At 32.7% G+C, this 21195-nt stretch overlaps 1 protein-coding gene across 1 annotated transcript; it reads right to left on the reverse strand.

Moving 5' to 3' along the window:
• Positions 1 to 1762: 1762 nt before the first annotated feature.
• On the reverse strand, positions 1763 to 18132 carry LOC128180577 (uncharacterized). Its single transcript, XM_052848700.1, has 2 exons — positions 16100 to 18132; positions 1763 to 2090 (listed from the first exon to the last, which is right to left on the reverse strand). The coding sequence occupies exons 1-2, from the start codon at positions 17755 to 17757 to the stop codon at positions 1763 to 1765; spliced, it is 1986 nt and encodes a 661-aa protein (XP_052704660.1). The 5' UTR covers positions 17758 to 18132.
• Positions 18133 to 21195: the final 3063 nt, after the last annotated feature.

Genomic DNA, 21195 nt, shown 5'->3' on the forward strand with positions numbered 1-21195 from the left:
CGTATGGAACACACTACAAAAATATAGAAAAATGCCTAAAAATGATAAAAGACAACATATCTTAAAATTCTGATCATTGACCTCATATAAATTTTATGCCAGCAGAGAAAGGTCAATATACTTAGTTTAATGCTATAAATGTTTAAGCATTATCATCATTCAGATTTTTGTTATATTGAATCAAAAATGGGTAGTAATTTGAAAACTGAAAGAGGAAATTTTGATTAGAATATCTATAAAAATTGTGAATGAAAACGTTATGCTTTGTATCTATTTAATGTCACTACCATTCATAAACTGTATTTCATTTGTTAAAGAGTTAAGCAATTTGTATTATTTTCACAATTAAAAAAATCTCAATCTTAGTGTAATGTCTTTATGGCTTTTCCTTAAATTTTCAAAAAATATTCAATGGCCATTAACTCAAAAAGTAGGTCAATGACCTACTTTTTTGAAAGTGAAGAATAACACTACCATGTAAGGTCTATAACACACAATAGTTGGTTTTTCATTATCATCAGTGGAATTTTTTTTTATTCTGAGTAAACGTCATCCTTAAATGATTATTCGGTGGAAATGAACCATTTTGTATGATTCATTTTGTTTGTTTCATCTATTTACAAAAAGGTCTTTTGCTTATCATTCAATGATTGTCCAGAAAACAAACACGTTTTCTTATTTAAATATTGTTAAATATTGCATTATTTTGATATGCCATATACACTAGACAAAATAGATAACGCACCATTTTAAATCCAAATTTTTTTTAAAGATGAGTTTATTGTTTTAAAAGCCCAAACGGATAAATGGATACGATGTTAACGAAAGCGTAACTGTTCTTTAGAAATGCTCAAATCGTGCTCACACTTTTTTGGAAATATAAATCTTTACTTTCTTTTTGTGTTCATATAATTGATGCATGTATTACTTAAAACTCACCAAAAACCAACGAGGTATGCCGCGTTTGACCACAGAAGAGCGTGGCAGGGCAGTTGGTATGGTCTCTGTAGGGTGCTCCTTTACAGAGTTTAGAACTGTTTTTTAATAATTTAACGATAACCTGTGATATTGGCTAAAAAATGATGCAGCATGCTTATCTAATAAATTAATGTCTTTTTCAGGTAGCCACGGTGTGTAATAGGCACCACATGTTAATTGCAAGGTTGTACCGGAAATTTTTACAAACCGGAAGTGCGAGGGACCGAGCAAGAATTTCAAAGCGCCGCGTAACTACTAAGCGACAAAGACACACATATCGCATTTATCCGAGCAAGTGGAGGCTACACTCGATATTGATAATTTTAGTATGTGAATCACATAATTGGGGTACCAATGTTTCATAAACAGTACTCAAAGCAACTGGTCAATAAGATTGCAACAAATGATGTTTCATTTTCTGCATTATAATAAACTATTGAAATAGTATATTAATTCATCTTTGTTAAGTTCAGATCTAAAACAATCAAAGAAGAAGTAAGTGGTGCGTTAGCAATTTGGCCTAGTGTACATGTAAAATGCGACAAAATTTATCTTTTATTTTTATAAATGTTTATAGCAGCGGTTGGATTCATTACACAGCCGTCATTCAAGTTTGTAATTTTTAAAAATTCAAGGCTGGTGTATTCACATGCTGGAAAAAAGATAAGAGGGACAGGCTTTACCGTTATATATTTTCAAACATTTTGCATATAAACCACCAATTGTAAATAATATTTTAGGAGGATATTGTACATTGCACATTCAAAATATGGCAGCAATAAGTTTAAAAACAATCGATTACATGGATCAGAAAATTCCAGCTAATTTTTTTATTGAATCGATTAAGAATGAAGGCTATTCTATATTTTGTGGCATCCTGTATTTTGTGGAATGGTTCCTGTCTCAGTGACTGTTGATAACTCTGTAACGCCCCGTGTAGATCCCCCACAACGTGCTGACAGTTCCCCAGTATCTGCCACGAGAGGTCTCTGGTATGTAAAGGTACGTAACTCCCGTCATCATACAGCATCATTGTCTGTAGGCCTGTCAGTGACTGTAGACACTTGGACCGGTAACCTAGTCTGTAGTTACATAACACACTTAACATGTCGGTCATTAAGTAGATACAGCATTCTTATACCTCAATACTTCAACAGGTAGTACAAATAAAGCAGTATACAGATCAGAAAGACTGAGTGAAAACTTGTTGAAGCAGGCAGATAGAGTAGGTGATGTGTCTTGTATGTTGTATCTTGCTCTGTATTACTATAGAACATGTAGATATAGAGAGGCGCTCCATGTTACAGCACTGGTTAAATCAAGACTCACACAGCTCTATATCATGTATAACACAGTAGACCGAGATAGGTACAATGAATTTGTGGCTGGTTGGTCTCTGTCTAAACGCAAGAAGAAAGCTTAGGTATTCAATGTACGTCTTGAAAGTAATTTTTTTTTATATACAGGAACAGGAAATAGAAAAGAAATTAAGCAGAGAAAATGGAGTACGAACCTTATATATTTCACCTTATGTAAAAACACCTGCTGTGTATTTCTGTAATGGTAAAGTGTCATATTCTGTAAATGACTGATTAGACAAAACTATTATGAACCTTAGCATAAAATAATCCTCCCTTATGTTTCTGTTAAAAAAGCTTTTACTATACATTTCCAGTTTGATCAAGCGTCTGTATCAGCAGCACTCTTGATATGTCCAAGAAGTGGCTCTATTCTAACAAGGTTGATACATATAACAGGTTCAATCATTTTTCTAACCGTCGAACTTTGTAGCAGACAGGTCATGCCCATTTCGTAATACCCGTTCAGTTGCTCTAACAGACATGTGCACTCTCGTGTGCGCACACCTTTGACTGTGTAAAAAAATTGGCTATACACCTCGAAGGACACAATATGAAAGAAATTTGAAACATTTCCAGAAACAATCGAGCAAGTTATTGGGGGACCATCGACCATGAAATATGTCTGAATCAACCAGAAAATCGTTGTCTTCACGAAATACGAACAAAGGAATGGTTCCTCGATGGCACGATTGACGACTGCCTTTAGAAATAATTTCAAAAGTCCGTAACACAGAAATTGTGTGTGACTCATGGAATACATGTATACTAGTTTTTGTTCTGCATGAGAAAAGGACAATTTCCATTCTAGTACATTTTCATCGCCTGCTATTTTACTTCCGACGGGCACAAAATGACAACCATTTCTTAGAATGTCATCAAACGTGGTTTGGAGGCCAGTTATGCAGAGTACATCTTTGTCTCCAATAACAGGTTAACCGTGACCAATAGGAACAATGGAAACAAAAAGTGACGTCAGTTTCTCTTCCCCTGTTGATACAGCTAGCACAAGGACCACGATTTATTGCATTGTTGAAAGGTCTAATTGTCATCATATTAGTTAACGCAATCTTTCTCCATCTTTCACTTGATAAGTACACGCTGTCATTGAATGGAACAGCTGACAATCCAATGTGTCTATCTCGTAGTACCGTCAGAAGCTGTAGCTTACAAACCCCGGTGGTGTATCAGTGTCCTCCATGAGAATAATGGTAACAGACTATAAACGCTGGACTGGGATAAGTCGGTTATCACTTTATGTTTGGTAAACCAGAACATCATGTCTATGTCAGAAGATTTAAACCTGAAACTTTCCCTATGACTACCACTCTCCATCATTCTACAACCTTAATGTAACTCTACAGGTTTCTGTATCATCTCCCTCATGTCCATCACCTCCCTCCTGATGGTTATTTCTCTCGGTTTCCCTATAAAACCAGACCCACATTCAGGGCCCCAGACACACGGCGATTGTCAGACATTCCGTGAGCTGTATTTTTGTTTAATTATATGTTCTTTATATATTTACCCAATCGCCTTTATGGAGATTAAGTTTCCACTATGTTTAGATTTATGATGACAAGCATGCTCATTGATGTCAGACACGGACACAATATTGATATATCACCAAGTCAGTCACGGACACAGTATTGATGAATCACTAAGTCAGACACAGACACTGTATTGATGTATCACAAAGTCAGACACATGCACAGTATTGATGTATCACCAAGTCAGACACGGACACGGTATTGATGTATCACCAAGTCAGACACAGACACAGTATTGATGTATCACCAAGTCAGTCACGGACACTGTATTGATGTATCACCAAGTCAGACAAGGACACTGTATTGATGTATCACCAAGTCAGACACGGACACAATAATGATGTATCACCAAGTCAGACACGGACACAATATTGATGTATCACCAAGTCAGACACGGACACAGTATTGATGTATCAACAAGTCTGACACGGACACAATATTGATGTACATATGTATCACAAAGTCAGACATGGACACAGTATTGATGTATCACCAATTCAGACACAGACACAGCGTTGATGTATCACCCAGTCAGACACGGAAACAGTATTGATGTATCACCAAGTTAGACACGGACACAGCGTTGATGTATCACCCAGTCAGACACGGAAACAGTATTGATGTATCACCAAGTTAGACACGGACACAGCGTTGATGTATCACCTAGTCAGACACGGACACAATATTGATGTATCACCAAGTCAGACACGGACACAATATTGATGTATCACCAAGTCAGACACGGACACAATATTGATGTATCACCAGATTTGTACATGAATTAGATTGTATCCAGTGATTGAAAATTTTCAACCTATTAATAGACAGAGATTCTGGGGTTTTCGTGTCTACTTTCGCTTAAATATTAACCCATAAAACAAAGTTACAAGACAATTGTTTTATCCCATTTGTCCCGTTGCATAACATAAAAACTTGCGTATTTTACAATGATGGTAAAATGTTATTCAGAAAATTGCACTCCTCTTAACTCACAGAATTGTAGTTACATGTGTGACATGTACACGTTTAAGATTAATGGACTTTATGCCCCGCACCTGTATGTGTTTACAAAGGTCTTGCCCAAGAGATCATGTTTTGGTCAAATGTTATTCCACGCTCTTAACTGTCCTAAGTCCAATGAAATTTTTTGTAATAATTTAATTAAAAATTTCGTTGTTTTAACATAAAAAAAATAAAGTTCGAGTTGTCGACACCAAATCTCTTTTTCAGCATATTTGTTTTAAGTTAAATTCACTGTACACATTTTACTTAACAGTTGCTATACAATTTGTTTTGTTTTTTTAATTTTTAATTTTTTTTTAAATTTAATGGCATTTATTTTACTTTTTCTACGTCAATTGTTTATGGAAAACTGAGCAGTTGTATGTCCTTCCCTTAGTCTTTGTGATCTCTCAATTATTTTTGTTTTTGTTAAGTTACTGCAGCAGTAAAGAAAAAGAATACACACTTTCACTTTATTATGACATCACAATATTGCACTCTGAAAGACTAGTTAATGTAATCACATCAGTTCACTGTCATATTGTAATTGTTAAATGCACTGGGTCCATGTACATAAATGTATTCTTAATACAAAAGTTCAAATATGACATCAGAATTCATACTTCAATAAAATACTATATAATTCATTAAAATGATTAAAATGCCTTTTTTCGAGATAAATAAAATTGTTAAATGTACATTTTTTTTTCAATGTAAGTGATATGCTGATTTTTATATTTTTCAATTTCAGCCATAGATTTAAAAATGTACATGTTTTTGTGTCTAAAAAATGAATTTTTCAAAAGTTCATTAGAATAAATACAATAGTCAACATCAAACTTTTAAGATGATTATTGTTCCTATCTGTAAACTATTAGGTTAATTTCACTGCCCCTTGTCAATTAAAAAGAAAATTAAACATTATATATTTCAATAGAAAGAAACAAAAAAAAAAACCACAACTTTTTTGATAAGTTTTAAAACATTGACAACCAACATCAATAGGAATGGTCTTGTACATTATTATAGGATCTGTCAACAAATCTTACAAAGTTAGAAGGAAATGTCTGTCCATAGGTATAGTATGTCAGGTACATATACAAAATGGGTTTGTACAAGTTTTCACTAATCATAATATAAATTAGAAATGGAATGCAGTGTACACATCAAGAAAATGAGTTGTGCTTGATAATTTTGACACAATATCTCTTCCAAGTTGATGATATAGTGATAACATATTTTGAATTTTTAAAAAATGTTTGCAAAATGTGAAGGAAATTCATTCTCAAACTGTGTATGAAATGGACAAATTTCCAAAATAAAACAGATTGAAAATCTAAATATTGGTTTTCTTAAACATTAAAACTTTCTATCATGTAAGTGTTGAAATTCTTCAGATTTTAGGGTATTTTTTAACTTATACCTTTCAATCTAAGTATGAAGAAATTCAATCCTTTTCAAAACTTTTTTCAGATAAATCTGATAATCTCTTAATCCAAAGAATCCATAACACCATGCAGTGCTGAAGAACCGCCATTCTGAAAAAGTGGTTTCACCGAATATATCCCCTACTCAAGGACTAGTCTAGTTTCTGGATATCTTGGATGAACGCATAGCTCTCAAGAGGGGTTGAACAGAGGATACCGAGTCGCCATTCCAGCTGAAAACTTCTCTCTATCACATCAGTTCTGACCAGTAGGGGAGATAAGATCCCCACCCCTTCTCGTCTCTCACGCCAGTCCTGATCGGGGAGAGATAAAAATCCCACCACCCCCTCCTTGCTCTTGTTGTTGTTGGTGTAGGTTGGCAGAGTTTTCTTCTCTTGAAAAATAGGGAAAAGAGAGATATTTTATTTTTCAGAAAAGAAATTGATATTTGCAAGGAAACTATAATATCTGCTTTTCATTCACAAAATATACCGATTTCATAATTAGATATTTTAAAACCTTCGAAATTTTTTTTACCACGATTCAGAATATTTCTTGATATTTTGAACCCTGTTTCGCGGTGTCGATATATTATTTGAAACCAGTTTTAATTTAGTTTATACGTAAATAAATCTGCAACTTCAGATATTTGCAATAACATTTTTTATGATAATTCAAAGAAATAAATCCTTGAGTAAATGAATTTAAAATTGTCAATGTTACTCTGAGTGGTTGCATCCAGAGTTGTTTTTTTCTCTGGACTGAGTTTAAACATAGTGGTCAGCACTGGTACAAGCTGCTGGCGCTCATCTCCGACCTTCAGACTCAGGAACTGTAATGTCAATGTCATATCACTCTGTATCATATATATCTTACAAAATAACATTAATGAAAAATACTTCTTTTAAGTCTTAGAAATACTTAAAACAAGCATTAACAAAGGTACAAAGAAATCAACCACAGTAACATTGTTCTTTTTCTTGTTCAGGTGAGAATACTTGGTTTTAAATCAGGTAATTTTTTAAGATAGTCTTCAACAAATTAGGTTGAAATAAACCACAAAAACAGTAGCCCAGAAAAGATATTTTACTTCAATGAGACAGTGTATAAGCTTCTTACCTCACTAAAAGTATTTGTATGTCTATTACATCAGTTATATATTCTTCAATGTTTATACCTCAGTGATACGTTCAGATCATCAGTTTCTTTTTTTTGTGAGATGCTTTGTGAAATTGTTACCTATATGAAATGCTTGATTTTTTTTTACCTTACCGTATATTACCTTAGGGGGATAGTCTAAACATTTCTTACCCCAGTGAGATGTGTTATAAGTTTCTGAGTGAGATGTTCAAACTGTTCTTACCTGAGTGAGATGTCCTTTACGATTGTGAGCTGTAGGTGGCTTTTCTTTCAGTGTATCCACTTCTAGTTCTGTCAACAAACTGAAGTGAATTATAAATAATAGATAAATAATGTATAAAGATGATTGGTCTTATTTGTTAATTGCAGCTTTATTCTTCTCCTCTATTAAGTCTCTCTCTCTCTCTCTCTCTCTCTCTCTCAATTGTATGTTAGTAATTTGTAATACGTTATCCTGAGTTTAAAGGAATTCTGGTTATGCTATACTTCATATACAAATAAATCAGCAGAATCATGCAGCGTACATGTATCTTAAGGGTCCTCGATACCCCATGACTTTTACATTTTATATAGTTCCTGACAACATTATTGTGATACTGTTTATGTCACCCAATTGGGCATCTATCTCAGTAGTGCAGCGCGTAAAACTTCGGTCTACTAACCAGCAGGTCCCAAGTTCGAATATAGCAGATACATTTTTAAGAGTAGATTTTCCCTAAAATTGTGTTTGACGTGTATTACAAACTTTTTTAGAGGGCGTTATCAATACAATGTGTTACTGAATGTAGAGTCCAGCTTACCTGTGTCTTCTGGTCCTGTGGTCAGTAGTTTGTTCAGTGGTAATGTAGACGGCGTCGTAGTTCCCTACAACAAAAGCAAAAAGTTTACGGGAAAAATTTAGTAACTTGAGAATTGTTTCGAGGGTGTTAAAAAGTAAGCCATTTTATTAGCAATATCAAAAGCACTTCATATCAACCTCTTCAATTTTTTTTAATATGTTAGAGTGGAGTCACTTTTCTATGAGGGTTATTATTGATCAGGTATAACGTAAAGGAAACTAACACATAGGACTTTTATGTTTAAAATAATCCTCGGTTCAACCCCTTGAGAGCTATGCTTTAACCTCAAAATTATTCGATGAAGCTCAAAGTCTTTACTTCACCGATCCGTCTTGATAACAACTTGCATGCAAAATTTATCAAAACCGTAAGTGGGGTCGACAACCATATGCTGAATTGGTAATATTTAATGGATATGGATAGCTTCAACACTTAAATTTTTTCAAAAGAATCCAAGAACTATTTAAAGAGAAGGGACGAATAAATTGAAAACAGATCTAAAATGACAAATGTTGTGATTGATTCATTGTGTGTTGCCATTATTTTTGAAACAAAATGTTTAAAATCGGTATGTGCTGATTTTTTAGCATACTTTACTTTCTGTATATTCCACTTTTATCAAGCATGAATTGCGATTTTTATTGCTTACGTTGTAATTTCAAGGCGTTAACCAATGTTATTGGTTTTGAAAACATTAATACATGAGAGCCCACTCATTGCAAAACTGAATTAAAAACGATATATTTTACGGTGACGTCTTGTACAGTTTGTTTTACAAAAAAAGCAGACACCTGTTTGAGTAACCTTTGACCCCACGGTCGAAACAAAGACCGCACAAAACTTCTTTTATTATCTAATAAACTCATTTTATACGTAAAGGAAAAGGTTATTTAAAAAAAAAAATCAAATTTTGATCTAAAAAATTCAGAGTTTAAGAATCAAGACAAGTTCTTTCCGTTGGCTTTTAAGATAATATAATACAATGATATAATAAAATCAGTTTAAAAAAAACCCTGCACGTTTATCAATTTTCACAAATAATGTAAATGAACTAATGTGATATATTGTTTTGATAATACGGTATGATGTTAAAAGAACTAGATTAAAAAAATGAAATCAATATGAAATTGTGTCCTGTGTCCAACAATTTACATTATTATAAAAAATGTAATACAATTGACACATTTACATGTATTTGATATATAAAAAAAAAGATAGCTCTCTCTATTCTGTGAAATGAATGATGTTTCAAAGTTTGCAACGCCCAGTGTAGGTCCCCCACAACTTGCTGACAGATCCCTAGTATCTGGCACGAGATGTATCTGTGACGTAAAGGTACGACGTATTTCCCGTCATCATAGAGCAGCAGTGTCTGTAGGTCTGTCAGTGACTGTAGACACTGGGACCGGTACATGTAACCTAGTCTGTAGTTACACAACACACGTAGTTTGGAGGCCAGCTATGCATGGTATATTAATTCTCTAATAACCGGTTAACTGTGGCCAGTAGGAACAAAATGGAAGCAAGGGCATAATAAGTTTCTTTTCCTCTATTTATACTGCTAGCACAAGGTCTATTATTTATTGCATTGTGAAATGATTTCATTTCCATAACATAAGTGAGCCTACTATCTCTCAATCTTTCACTTGAAAAGTACACGCCATCATTAACAGGAGCAACTGACGATGCAATGTGTTTACCTCGAGCTTGGGATGTTGTCAGAAGCTGTTGTCAAGTATTTATGATCTGTTAATTGTTCCATTATTCTCATGAAGGACACTGATACATAGTTTTTAGGTTTAAATCTGCAGACAGAGACTATATACATAAGTTGTTTTTCATTTTTTTTTTGTTTATTTGTAGAATTGCATCAACTATTTTTTCCCCTCTTTCTTGACCTGATTTTTGCCTCGTGTAGTGATATATGAAGGGGTGTGGTAAGTTATACAGCATATGTGATATGCAGGATATATCACTAAAGAGATATCGAAAAAAATGCCGTAGATATGCGACAATAGGAATTTTAGTAGACCAATGGGTATGCGTACTTGTACGTGAAGGTTACAAGTTAGAACTACACGTATTCGTTCACATTTCTTTTCTTGTTTAGCAGTTGTAATGTGTACTTGTACGTGTAAATGTTTCAATGTATTTCTAGAAATCCTCTCCTACTAAGCTGAAAATTTAAGTCCCATTCAAAAATTGAGAATTCTGCTTGTGTTACTTTTATTATACATCAGTTTTTATGTATATATATTTTTATTTATCACAGATGAATAAAATAACAGAGCCATTGCATGTTTTGGAGGAAGAGATACGTGTATTTAAACTCTAATAACATATTAAATTGTAATGAAAAAATATGTTCGTTGATATCAGTATTCGCATTTAATATTCAGGCTTAAGAGAAACAAACATATTTGTTAAAATAAATAGCCAACAGGGAAACAGAAGCTACAATTTCGACCTTACGTGTACTTTGTAATTTACACGTATGTTCATTCGGGTACATACGTGTAGAAATTCGTCTTTACACAAACTGATGAAAATATGCACATATTTTCCTTTTTACACGTACACGTACGCGTACACGACGGTTTGCTAAACCTCTCTAATAACGAGAAGACCCCTTCCTTGATACAAATCAGTGAAACATACTGCCATAGTCTGAGTTTTCTCTAATGCTTCCCTTTTTTCATATGATCAGTAATTCTGTACAAAATGAAAATCTTTTTTTAAGATGGTGAAATTTGAATTTCAGTCAATCATAAACTAGTGTATAGATTAAAGATATATATTAGCTAAAGGACAGCTATAAAGATTGTGAGGTTAGTCTCGGACTGCGTTATTTGACTCCTTGTCTTATGCGACTTTTTCCTTGGTCCCTTGGATGGTCACATAAAACATTCTAGACTGTATTTATAATTTGAAGTGAGGCAATTAAAAAATTGCATTTAAGACATAAATAATTCTGAATTTAAATTAAACAAAACAATTGAAGTTAGGAACGCAGAAGGACAAAAAAGATATAAGAATGTCTATCCGGTTTCCATAGCGAGAACTAAATTGTAAGATTGCATATAAGTTGAAGAATGGAGCTTTTTGATTTCTGCAAAATTCCGAAAAAATTATTTAAGAACAGACAAAAGAACCGTCCTCCTTAATTTAGAAAACAAATAAAAACAATCAAAAGTAAATGTTAACTCTTCATAGACTGGATAATTCACAGGTAGACTCAGGAAGCGGTGATAGGAAACGAGTCAAAATAAAGATGGCGGACAATCCGCTGGAACATTTAAGAAGGTTTGGAGAATACATGGTGATAAGTAACTTTTTTCTATCCACATCACATTCTGTGACTATCACAATACTTATTTCATAATATTTTTTCATGGGTATAGAAAGCTTGAACTCAAACATAATTCCCAAAGAAACAAGAATTATTCAAGGAGAGGAAACAAATGAATTGAAACAAATTTAAAATGGCAAATGTATTGCAAAGCCTGTAGTAGTTTGGGATTTATTTGTTTGTTTTTATTGCCATTATCAAGGTGATGTTGCTGCTTTGAAAAAAATCAATACATGAGAGCCTACTGATTGTGAAACTGAATTAAAGATTGAAAACGATATATTTTACGGTACGTTATGGACTGAATGAAATCAAAGAAAGAATGTTATTGTTTATACCGTATAACGGGTTAGTTCTGCGTTTGTTTATTTTCTGTAGTATTTTGCGGGTATGAAAAATCCGCAGAAATTGAAACCGCTAACTATTCTTAAATAATTACTGAATGATTCACAAATTTTGACTATTACCATATCTACCCGTTTCAGCCGAAGTGTATTCTCAAACATGGTCTGTATGCTACAAAGTAGTCTGTACGCGGTAATTACTCCTAATTTACTCGTAATATCATTTCTCAAACAAAACCCCAATAACTATATATGTTACCAGGGATGTCGTCTCTAGTATATATATATCCATCTTTAAAAATACACACTAAAAAACGTGATATATTTCAAAACAAAATCTCAGGTAAACAAATAAACGTGTCTATCTGCACATACAGATGATATACGTAATGTATTTCAAACGCTTGCATGAAATTTTTTTAACTTTATCGAAATCAGTTAGATAAACATTGACCACGCGACAATTACCGTATTTAAAGTGTCAAAAGGTGACTGATTATGTAATGGAAAATTATCACCGAGAACAACATCCTCTTACACACGGTATTGGCGCTAATACCCGTAGCGGAGTTTCGAAACACGCATAAAAAAGGTTGTTAAAGTTTGATACAATGTACAGGTATAATACATTGTGTTTGTTTTTGCAGTCTAATGTAATCGCAGAAATTGGAAAGGCAGAACATAATTTGATAATTTTTAGAGTCTAAACCGCAAAGATTTCGAGCCGCAGAAAATACTGTGTATATGGTATTTACAAATTGAAAACCGCACGTTAGATGTTTGATGATCTGACTGCATTGCATTGGTGTATTATAGGACCAACTACATCCAAAAACAAGTATTCAATGCTTATATTTATATTCATTTTGTTGTTTATTTGCATTTGTGTATTGTCGCTTTAAAGCCAGTATATAGGCTTTTAGTCAGAGATAGAAAACATACATTGAACAGCCATATTAACACATTCTTTAGTTCGCTTCCGCGACTAAAAATATAGTGCCAGGAACTTTGTAGGGAATAAATTTTCTTTATTGACGAATAGACTTAATCAACGATGTATTCTAAATTATTTTTTATTTGTACATATTGAATTGGTTATAAAAGTTTGAACCTTTAATTTAATCTTAAAATAAAAAATATGATCAAAAAGTTTATAGCTGTGCTCACGCGCCGTGAATAGGCCGTGTTTTCATTTGAAATTGGAGGTAAAGAAAAAATTACTATATGCGTTGTTTTTCCTGGTCTTTTTGCACTTAACAATAGTTTATTTTTTTTCAATAGTAACAATCAAGTTTTACATAAAACCTTTCTGAGCAAACTTGTTATAAATCTAATGCAGTTGATCTGGTTGGCCTCAAAATGTAAAAACATGGGAAACCATTGTACTTTTATTCTTAAAAAAAAGAAAAAAACTCTTGCAAAATTTACTTGATTTTATTCCCCCTTTATTTGTAGGGTTATACGTTGAAGTTAATAAAATCATGTGAATTTCTTTTTTCGAAAACAGCCTGTTTTTTAATTGTAGTTAGGTTTCCTAATTGATGTTGTGTAAACATGAAATAAAAAATCTTCATATCAACACTAATTTTAAAAAATGCGCAATGAACACTTAACATGACTTGTGAGACCTCTTAAAGGACATATCGCATGTTTCTAAAGTATACGACATTTTACATTTTTTGGCTTCCTTGTGTATATAATAATTACTCCTAACAGTTTGTTAACGGTATAAAAGCGGTAATTAGCCATATTATTAATTTAAATTATAGCCCCGATCGTTTAAAAACTCGTTAATTAGATAGCGTGTCACGTGGTACAATGACGTCACATGCGACCTTCTTCGAACAGCTGATTGTAAACAAATTGTAGGATTAGCATTATCTTCTTTAAATTTGACATTCATTCGCCATGCAAGTTGTTTTTTTTACATGCTGACTAAATTAAAAGAATCTTATTATTCAGTCGTACATAAAAAACGATGATATTGCCGAAAAAGCGACGATGAAGTCGGCAATGACGATCAAATTGATCGACGTGTAAACATTGTAAACACAACTTAGTAAGGATTGTAGCTCAAATAAATCTGTTAAAGGTGTTTATTTATTAAAATCTACAACAGTCTTGGTTTTTGGCGTTCCTAACGACTCAGAATGTTCATTATTGTAAAACTGTGGTGCACAAGAAGTTTGTTTCTTCGGCAGTAACTGATCACAACTTTCTAAGGTTGTTTACTCTATATTACACTGGATTATAAAAGCGGGCAAGAACGTTTTCCTTAGTTATTGTTTATTTCTGTAAGATCCCATCTCCGTATTTTTATTTTTTTTTTATCCTTTTTCGTACAAATGTATATCAACAAACTTTGTCTATTTCTCGCGTAAACAATCGATATCGACAACTCGATCCATGACTTCTCTACAAAAAATAAAACTAACAGAAATCTCACCTACCGTACTAAAATTATGATTTCTCCAAAGGTGAGCTACATGTATGAATGAAGAAATCATGTATACAAAACCGATGCATACATAAACGTATAGTTTAACAATAAGAAAAAGAAAACAGCTAATGAAGCGAGGCGGTATCCAAAATGGCGTCCCCTCTCGTTATTTTTCTCCGATGAACTTGTACACAGGCCCTTGTGCATAAACTTCTATTTTTTCTTTTTGAGAAATGAATTCGATTTATTGATGAAACTATGATTACAAAAATGTACAATATAATTAATAATATATGAATTGAATGTTTATTTATAAATCCTCTCGTCGACAGATAGACCCCTATTTGTCACAAGATTGCCGTATACTTTCGTAAGGGAAACTTAAAAAAACTCACCCGCAGGAGGCACAGAACACCATCATGTCCCGTTATCGGCAATTTAATAGGTGATAATTAGTTTAATTGTCGTTTAAATCTAATCCAATTACAAAGATGGCTAACAGCACCTTCTCGCTCGAGGTCGCATATGACGTCACATATCATGGCGGGTAGATCGAGAGAGAAAATATGCATATCGCGACATATGAATTTCATCGCTTTCAAACTCACAAATTAGGCAGAATATTTTATGAAAACGTTAAAAACTTCATTTTTAATGAGTATAGAATGATTTTATTAAAAAAATTCCGAAAATTGAAAAACATGCGATATGTCCTTTAAGAAAGGTGGTATATATTTGTTTTAGTTTTAGTTTATTGTTAAATGATCTATATCATGTCTTATACTAAAAATCACCAAAAATTTAACTTAATAGCTTGTCATTAATTTTTGAACAATTAGGGGATTTATTTTTATTTTTAAAACTTCATCTTACCAAACATATAATTAATTGTAAATATCAATGACTGTAATATACAAATATTCTTTATTGTTTGTCACAGTTGAAAATTTTCAACCATTTTATTAATGTAAATAAATTATTCATTCAAGAGGAAAACATATATCTTCTTACTGTTGGTTTAATGATTATACAGTACAATAATATAATAAAATCAGTTTAGAAAGAAACAAACCATTCATTTTTCATAAATAAACGTATATGAAGTAAATATGATGAACGGTTTTGATTATATGCATGTATGATGCTAATACAAAAAAATAGATTTAAAGCTATGAAAATAAAAATCAAATCTGCGTGGTGTCCTGTAAATTAGATCAATAGAGAAAATATTAGATAGAAAACTGACATATTAACATGTATTTGATATCAAAAAAGATAGTCAAAGGGAAAATAAAAAGCTAATTCGCTGAGAACGAATGCCATTCTGTATATTGTGGCATTCTGTATTTTGTGGTATGGTTCCTGACTCAGTGACTGTTGATAAGACTGTAACGCACCATGTAGGTCCCCCACAGCGTGCTGACAGATCCCCAGTATCTGCCAAAAGAGATCTCCGTAACTTAAAGTTACGTTTGTTTCTTCATCGAAGAGTAGCAGTGTCTGTAGGTCTGTTAGTGACTGTAGACACTGGGACTGGTTACCTAGTCTGTAGTTACATAACACACTTAACATGTTTGTCATTACAAAAGGTGAGATTATTAAATGTGGCAAATCACTCTTTTCTTGTTCTAGAGTCAGCTCTCGAATAAATTGCACATGGCTACTAAGGCAAATATTTTCTGCCCAAGCCCTACCCATCCGTTTGGACAGGGACCATCTTGCTACAGATTTATTGTATGTTTCTTGGTCTACATTTTCATACATGATGTAAGGTTTTGAGAGTTTCAATTTAACCAGGTTTGTTACTGTCCTTGCTTTTTTATATCTAAGTGTTCTGAAGTAATACAGAGCAAGATACAGCAAATCAGAAACGTATCCGAATTTACCTGCCAGCGTTAACAATTTGCAATTAAGTCTGTCTGATCGGTAGAGCTTTTTGTTTGTTGTTTTTGGAAAACGTTTGAAATGTATAAATGCAGTTTGAACAAGAACCTCAACTGTGCATTTTTGTAACGCTAATTTCTGGTTTTCTGTAATTGGGTACCGTGAAAAAGTAAGTATAGACCTTAAATAGGTATAGCAAATTTCAATGTCTTTTGCAAAAAAATTGAACGTATTCAATTCTATTTTTACCTCTTTGTCTATTTCTACCATATCTTTAAAATGCTCTCTAACTGGTAATAGCCTGAAACAGTTGTTAAACATAAACCGGTTAATGATTGATCGAAAAGCAGGACTTTGAAGCAAAAACGATATGCCCGTTTCGTAGAAATAATTCAACTTTTCCAACAGACACTCTCGTGCACGAACTCCGTTCATGTTGGCTAATCTACCGGCAAACATATTGTTTTGTGGAATGAAAAAATTTGGCATCACACCTTGATAAATACAATGTAGCAAATATTTGAAACATTTCCAAAAGCAATCCAATAAACCGTCAGGGCACCAAGTGATGTTTCCTACTTGTATTAACCATAACAAAGTGGTTTTCATGAAATATGAACACAGGAATGGTTCCTCTGTGTTTCGATTGACGATATCCACAAGAAATATCTTTAAGCAACCATAACATAGAAATTGGGTGCGATTCAGGAAACTTACAAGTTTTTTTTCTGCTTGGGAAAATGACAACCTCCATTCCAATTCAGAATTATCCTCTAATAATTTACTTTCGACGGGCACAACGTGACAACCACATCTATGAATGTCTTCAAACAATTGACGCGGAGGCCAACTGTGCAAGGCACACCTTGTTGTCAAGTTAGAGAGAAATTCTGACCAAAATGAGCTGTGAAAACAAAGACAAAAATCAGTTTGTAAAGATTTCCATATTACCTCTGCACAAGGACCGTGGAGTGCAACACTGTCAAACTGTGCACTTTCACTTTTCCACAATTCTAAATTAATTCGCCTCCATTTAATATTTGAAATGTACATTCCTTCTTTAAACGCAACAATTGAAGATTCGATGTTTACATCTGCTGGCGATGTTATGAGCCGTAGTCTGACAAACCCTGGTGGTGTATCGTTGTCCTCCATAAGAATAACTGAATGTTTTGATGGATCATAAATACAGTACTGTGAGATGTCGGTAATCACTTTGTGATTAAAAAACCAATACATTATATCAATGTCAGAAGGTGTTACTCTAAATCCTTCTCTATAACTTCCGCTAAGTATCATTCCACGCCCTTGATATTTATGAACAGGTTTGTTTATAATATCAACCATGTCATGCATCTCCCTTCTGACGGTTACGTCTGTCGGTGTCCCTACATAATCACACAGACCCACAAATAGGGCTTCAGACACACGGATATTGTCAGACATTTTGTGATGTACAACTGTTCGATATTTTTGTTAGTTTTCCAATAATATCCAAATATTTTACATGAAAACAGGTTGATGTTGATTTAAGTTTCAATATATGTGTCCTTATTTACAAACACACGCATAACATGGTTTTCAGACAAACAAGGATTGCACGTACACTCCGTTCTTCGAGTTATTTTACTTTCCAGCGGGTTTCCTTATCCTACACCCCCCTTCTGACGTTCACTTCTGTCTGTGCCTCAATGTATAACCGCACAGACCAACGTACAGGGCCTCAGACACACGCCAATTGTCGGACATTCCGAAAATTTCACTTGCTTACACATATCTATCCTTACATATCTTTACATATCCACTTACAAAAATCAACCTTTTTTTTTTTAATAATACTCGATTTAGGTGTGTAGCTATCGAGGAATATCGAGTTTCAACGTATTTATCTAGGTATCATTAAACAAACACGAACAATGTTATCGCATATTACAGGTATATGTATCGGATTGAAAGGCTTGAGAGATATTCGAATGTGTTCTGTATTTAAATCACAATGCAAACTATGCAAATGGCATTATGTAGTAGGCTTACATTCTTCCTCGTCCGCTTAAATATAATAAATACAGATGAGTATTTCCTTAAGATATATTCTTTTCTTTAATGTGAATGATATAATGCGTAGTAATTATTTATCTCGATTGTTAGGAATATTTGCAGTGACAATATGATTTCAAAATACCACAAAAATCAGAAAACGCTACATGAAGTTAACCTAATATTGTGTTCGCTGGAATTTTTTCATTTCTGTCTCTTTGATATCAGTGACGTATAACTGTTATACTAACGGGAAGTCTCGCAATATCTCACATCAACATTTTCATACCGTATTTAAATCTCGCGAAATTGATTGGCTGATTGAAAGGTGTAAACAAAAGTTGTCAGAACTTTAAACAATCCGGTTTGTGATAGTATAGTAAGATCAATAAAACAAGCTTCTTTGTAAACGTGATTAAATCTGGCGAACGATTTGATCAATTGATAACTGATTTTAATAACTTACATTATATTTATACAGGGAAATACATAAATATTAACATCAAGTTGCTTTATGATCGACGTTTATATATGTACATATATTACGAAAGGAACATTAATATCGGAAGTACTTTTCACTTTTTGTTGTTTTATTTGATCTAATTTGTGAGCACAAAAGAAGTGAGGGTACCGGGGTATTATGTAAATGCCTTATAAAAAGAGTGTAAATGGATATTATCCCTAATCAAAAGAATTATACACACCATTTTACTTTCACTATTAAACCTGCCCTCCTGTCTAGTAGATTCAACAGGTGCGATGTCTAGTTTGATCGATTTCTTGTGTAGGGATAATGGCATTGATTTAGATAAGTGTTAAGGGGAATACGCAGACAGTAAAGAAAAAGTACAGTGATCATAAACCTAATAAGGGGGATGTTTACCAGTGCTTTGACTGCCTATAAATCCTAAAATAAATTTTTAAGGAAAAAATGACCAAGTAGCATAAAAAGCATAACAAAAATTAATATCACATTTGATTCAAGATATAAATGTATTTTTTAAAATAGATATAGTATGGCTTTTTGTGTTCACTAAGCTCTTCTTTAAGAGGGGAGACGTCGATGGTTTAAAAAAAATCTGACATGCAAAAATAAACAATTTTGTCGTTACATGTAGCATGAAAAAATAAACAGAAATTGCTATACATTGCCTTCCTCCTTGATTAAGTTATTGTTAATTGTAATTTCTTTTGCAGTTGTTCACTATTCATAGTATTATTGATGATTTGCTTTGAACAAATCCGCTAAAAATGAAAAAGAAATATTAATGATGCTTTAGTTATATAAGTTTTAGTTTTAAACTACATCTTAAGTGTTCGATAAGAGTTGATAACTACATTAATTTTGTTTTAAACTGGTTTATGTTACTTTTAACCTATTTTTTCTTTATCGATTTCAGTGTGTGTCTATTGTCTCCTTGGAGTATTTAGATATGACATGGTTTCCGACACACAAGAATGATCAGACATGTTTTAAGGTATTAGATATATATTGAAGGGATATTAAACAAGTTTAAATCATTTTAAATTAGTTAAATATGTATTGCTAGATAATAATGAAAGTAAAATAAACCAAATCCACAAGACTGATAACATGTAAGAAGCCGGCCATTTTGCACCTTAAGTGTTTCAACGAGTTATTCCTACCTTGATGAAAGAAAAGAAAATTTTAATTTTTTCAAAATATTTGCGGTAAATGATTCATTTTATTTGATATTTTAATGCAGTAAAAGTCTATGCATGTATTAACCAGAAGATTTTTACGAACTTCAAGTTACGTTTTACAATATCCTAATAAAACATACATGCGTTGCCTAAAGACTTCAAAGTGAAATTCAAGGTATAATTTTTTGGACAATGATCAAAATTTTGCAAATTACTTTGGTGAAGAATTTTTATTTGATTACACCTTCAAAATGATATAATGCTTTAGAATATCGAACCATTCATCTCTTGGGTACAAAATGTGGTCGTTATACATTGATTACCTTAAAGTACTTTTATTTTTTTTATCGCCATTACAAATATTAGACGTTCTTTTTTTATATTTTCCTCACATTTTTGTACACTGTTCTCGATTTAAATTTCTGAAGTTTTTGTTCTCAAAAATTACGTAGTAAGATTAAGATAACCTACAACGTAACATCGTCATTAAAAATAAGAACCTAGGTCAAATACTATTTAATTATTCTTTTTTACAATATTTTCTTTTAAGAGGTTGTTACATTATATTCAATCTAATTTGAATTAGCTCCTTATAGATCTCAACACAATTTTTTATGTAGCGATCTATTAGGAGCGGATCAAAGATCTAATTTTAATAAGACTGCATTATATAGTACTTAGATGTTTACTTTGTATGTAATAATTTATTATGTTGCTTTAAAAATGGGTATTTTCCTTACGATAAATTAACTTCGAAAATAGGGTTGCAAAAATAAAAATAATTTCCTTATAAGAAGTTACATTTTTTTTGGTTATATTTAGGAAATCATAAACGAAAGAATTACTCATATCACTTCAACGTTTTTCAAAAGTAAACAGTATATGCTTTTCTGTACACATGTATGCGTGTTTTTGGTATGAGATTTTTAAAATGTCATTTAATTAAATGCATATGTTGGTAATTTATCTACCAAAATTGTATTATTGAATGCGACTGATAGTCTTACATTTGTAACGTTCTAACAATGTACATGCTTTACATTATTAAGGTCTACCGTTTCTAACGGAAGACCTTATAATTTTCGTACGATTTCTTCGTATTATTATTAAGGTCTTCCGTTTCCAGCGGAATACCTAATTGTTTTCGTAATGTTTATTATTTTTTCTCTCCAAATTTTGTGC

This window comes from Crassostrea angulata, chromosome 4, assembly GCF_025612915.1.
Source record: "Crassostrea angulata isolate pt1a10 chromosome 4, ASM2561291v2, whole genome shotgun sequence".
NCBI classification, from domain to species: Eukaryota; Metazoa; Mollusca; class Bivalvia; order Ostreida; family Ostreidae; genus Magallana; species Magallana angulata.

Coding starts and splice junctions, on each gene's coding strand:
- LOC128180577 (XM_052848700.1), bottom strand. CDS start 17,757: ATGTCTGACAATATCCGTGTGTCTGAAGCCCTATTTGTGGGTCTGTGT. Junction 2,091..16,099: donor AGGGCTTGGGCAGAAAATAT/TTGCCTTAGTAG, acceptor CTACTTAATGAC/CGACATGTTAAGTGTGTTAT.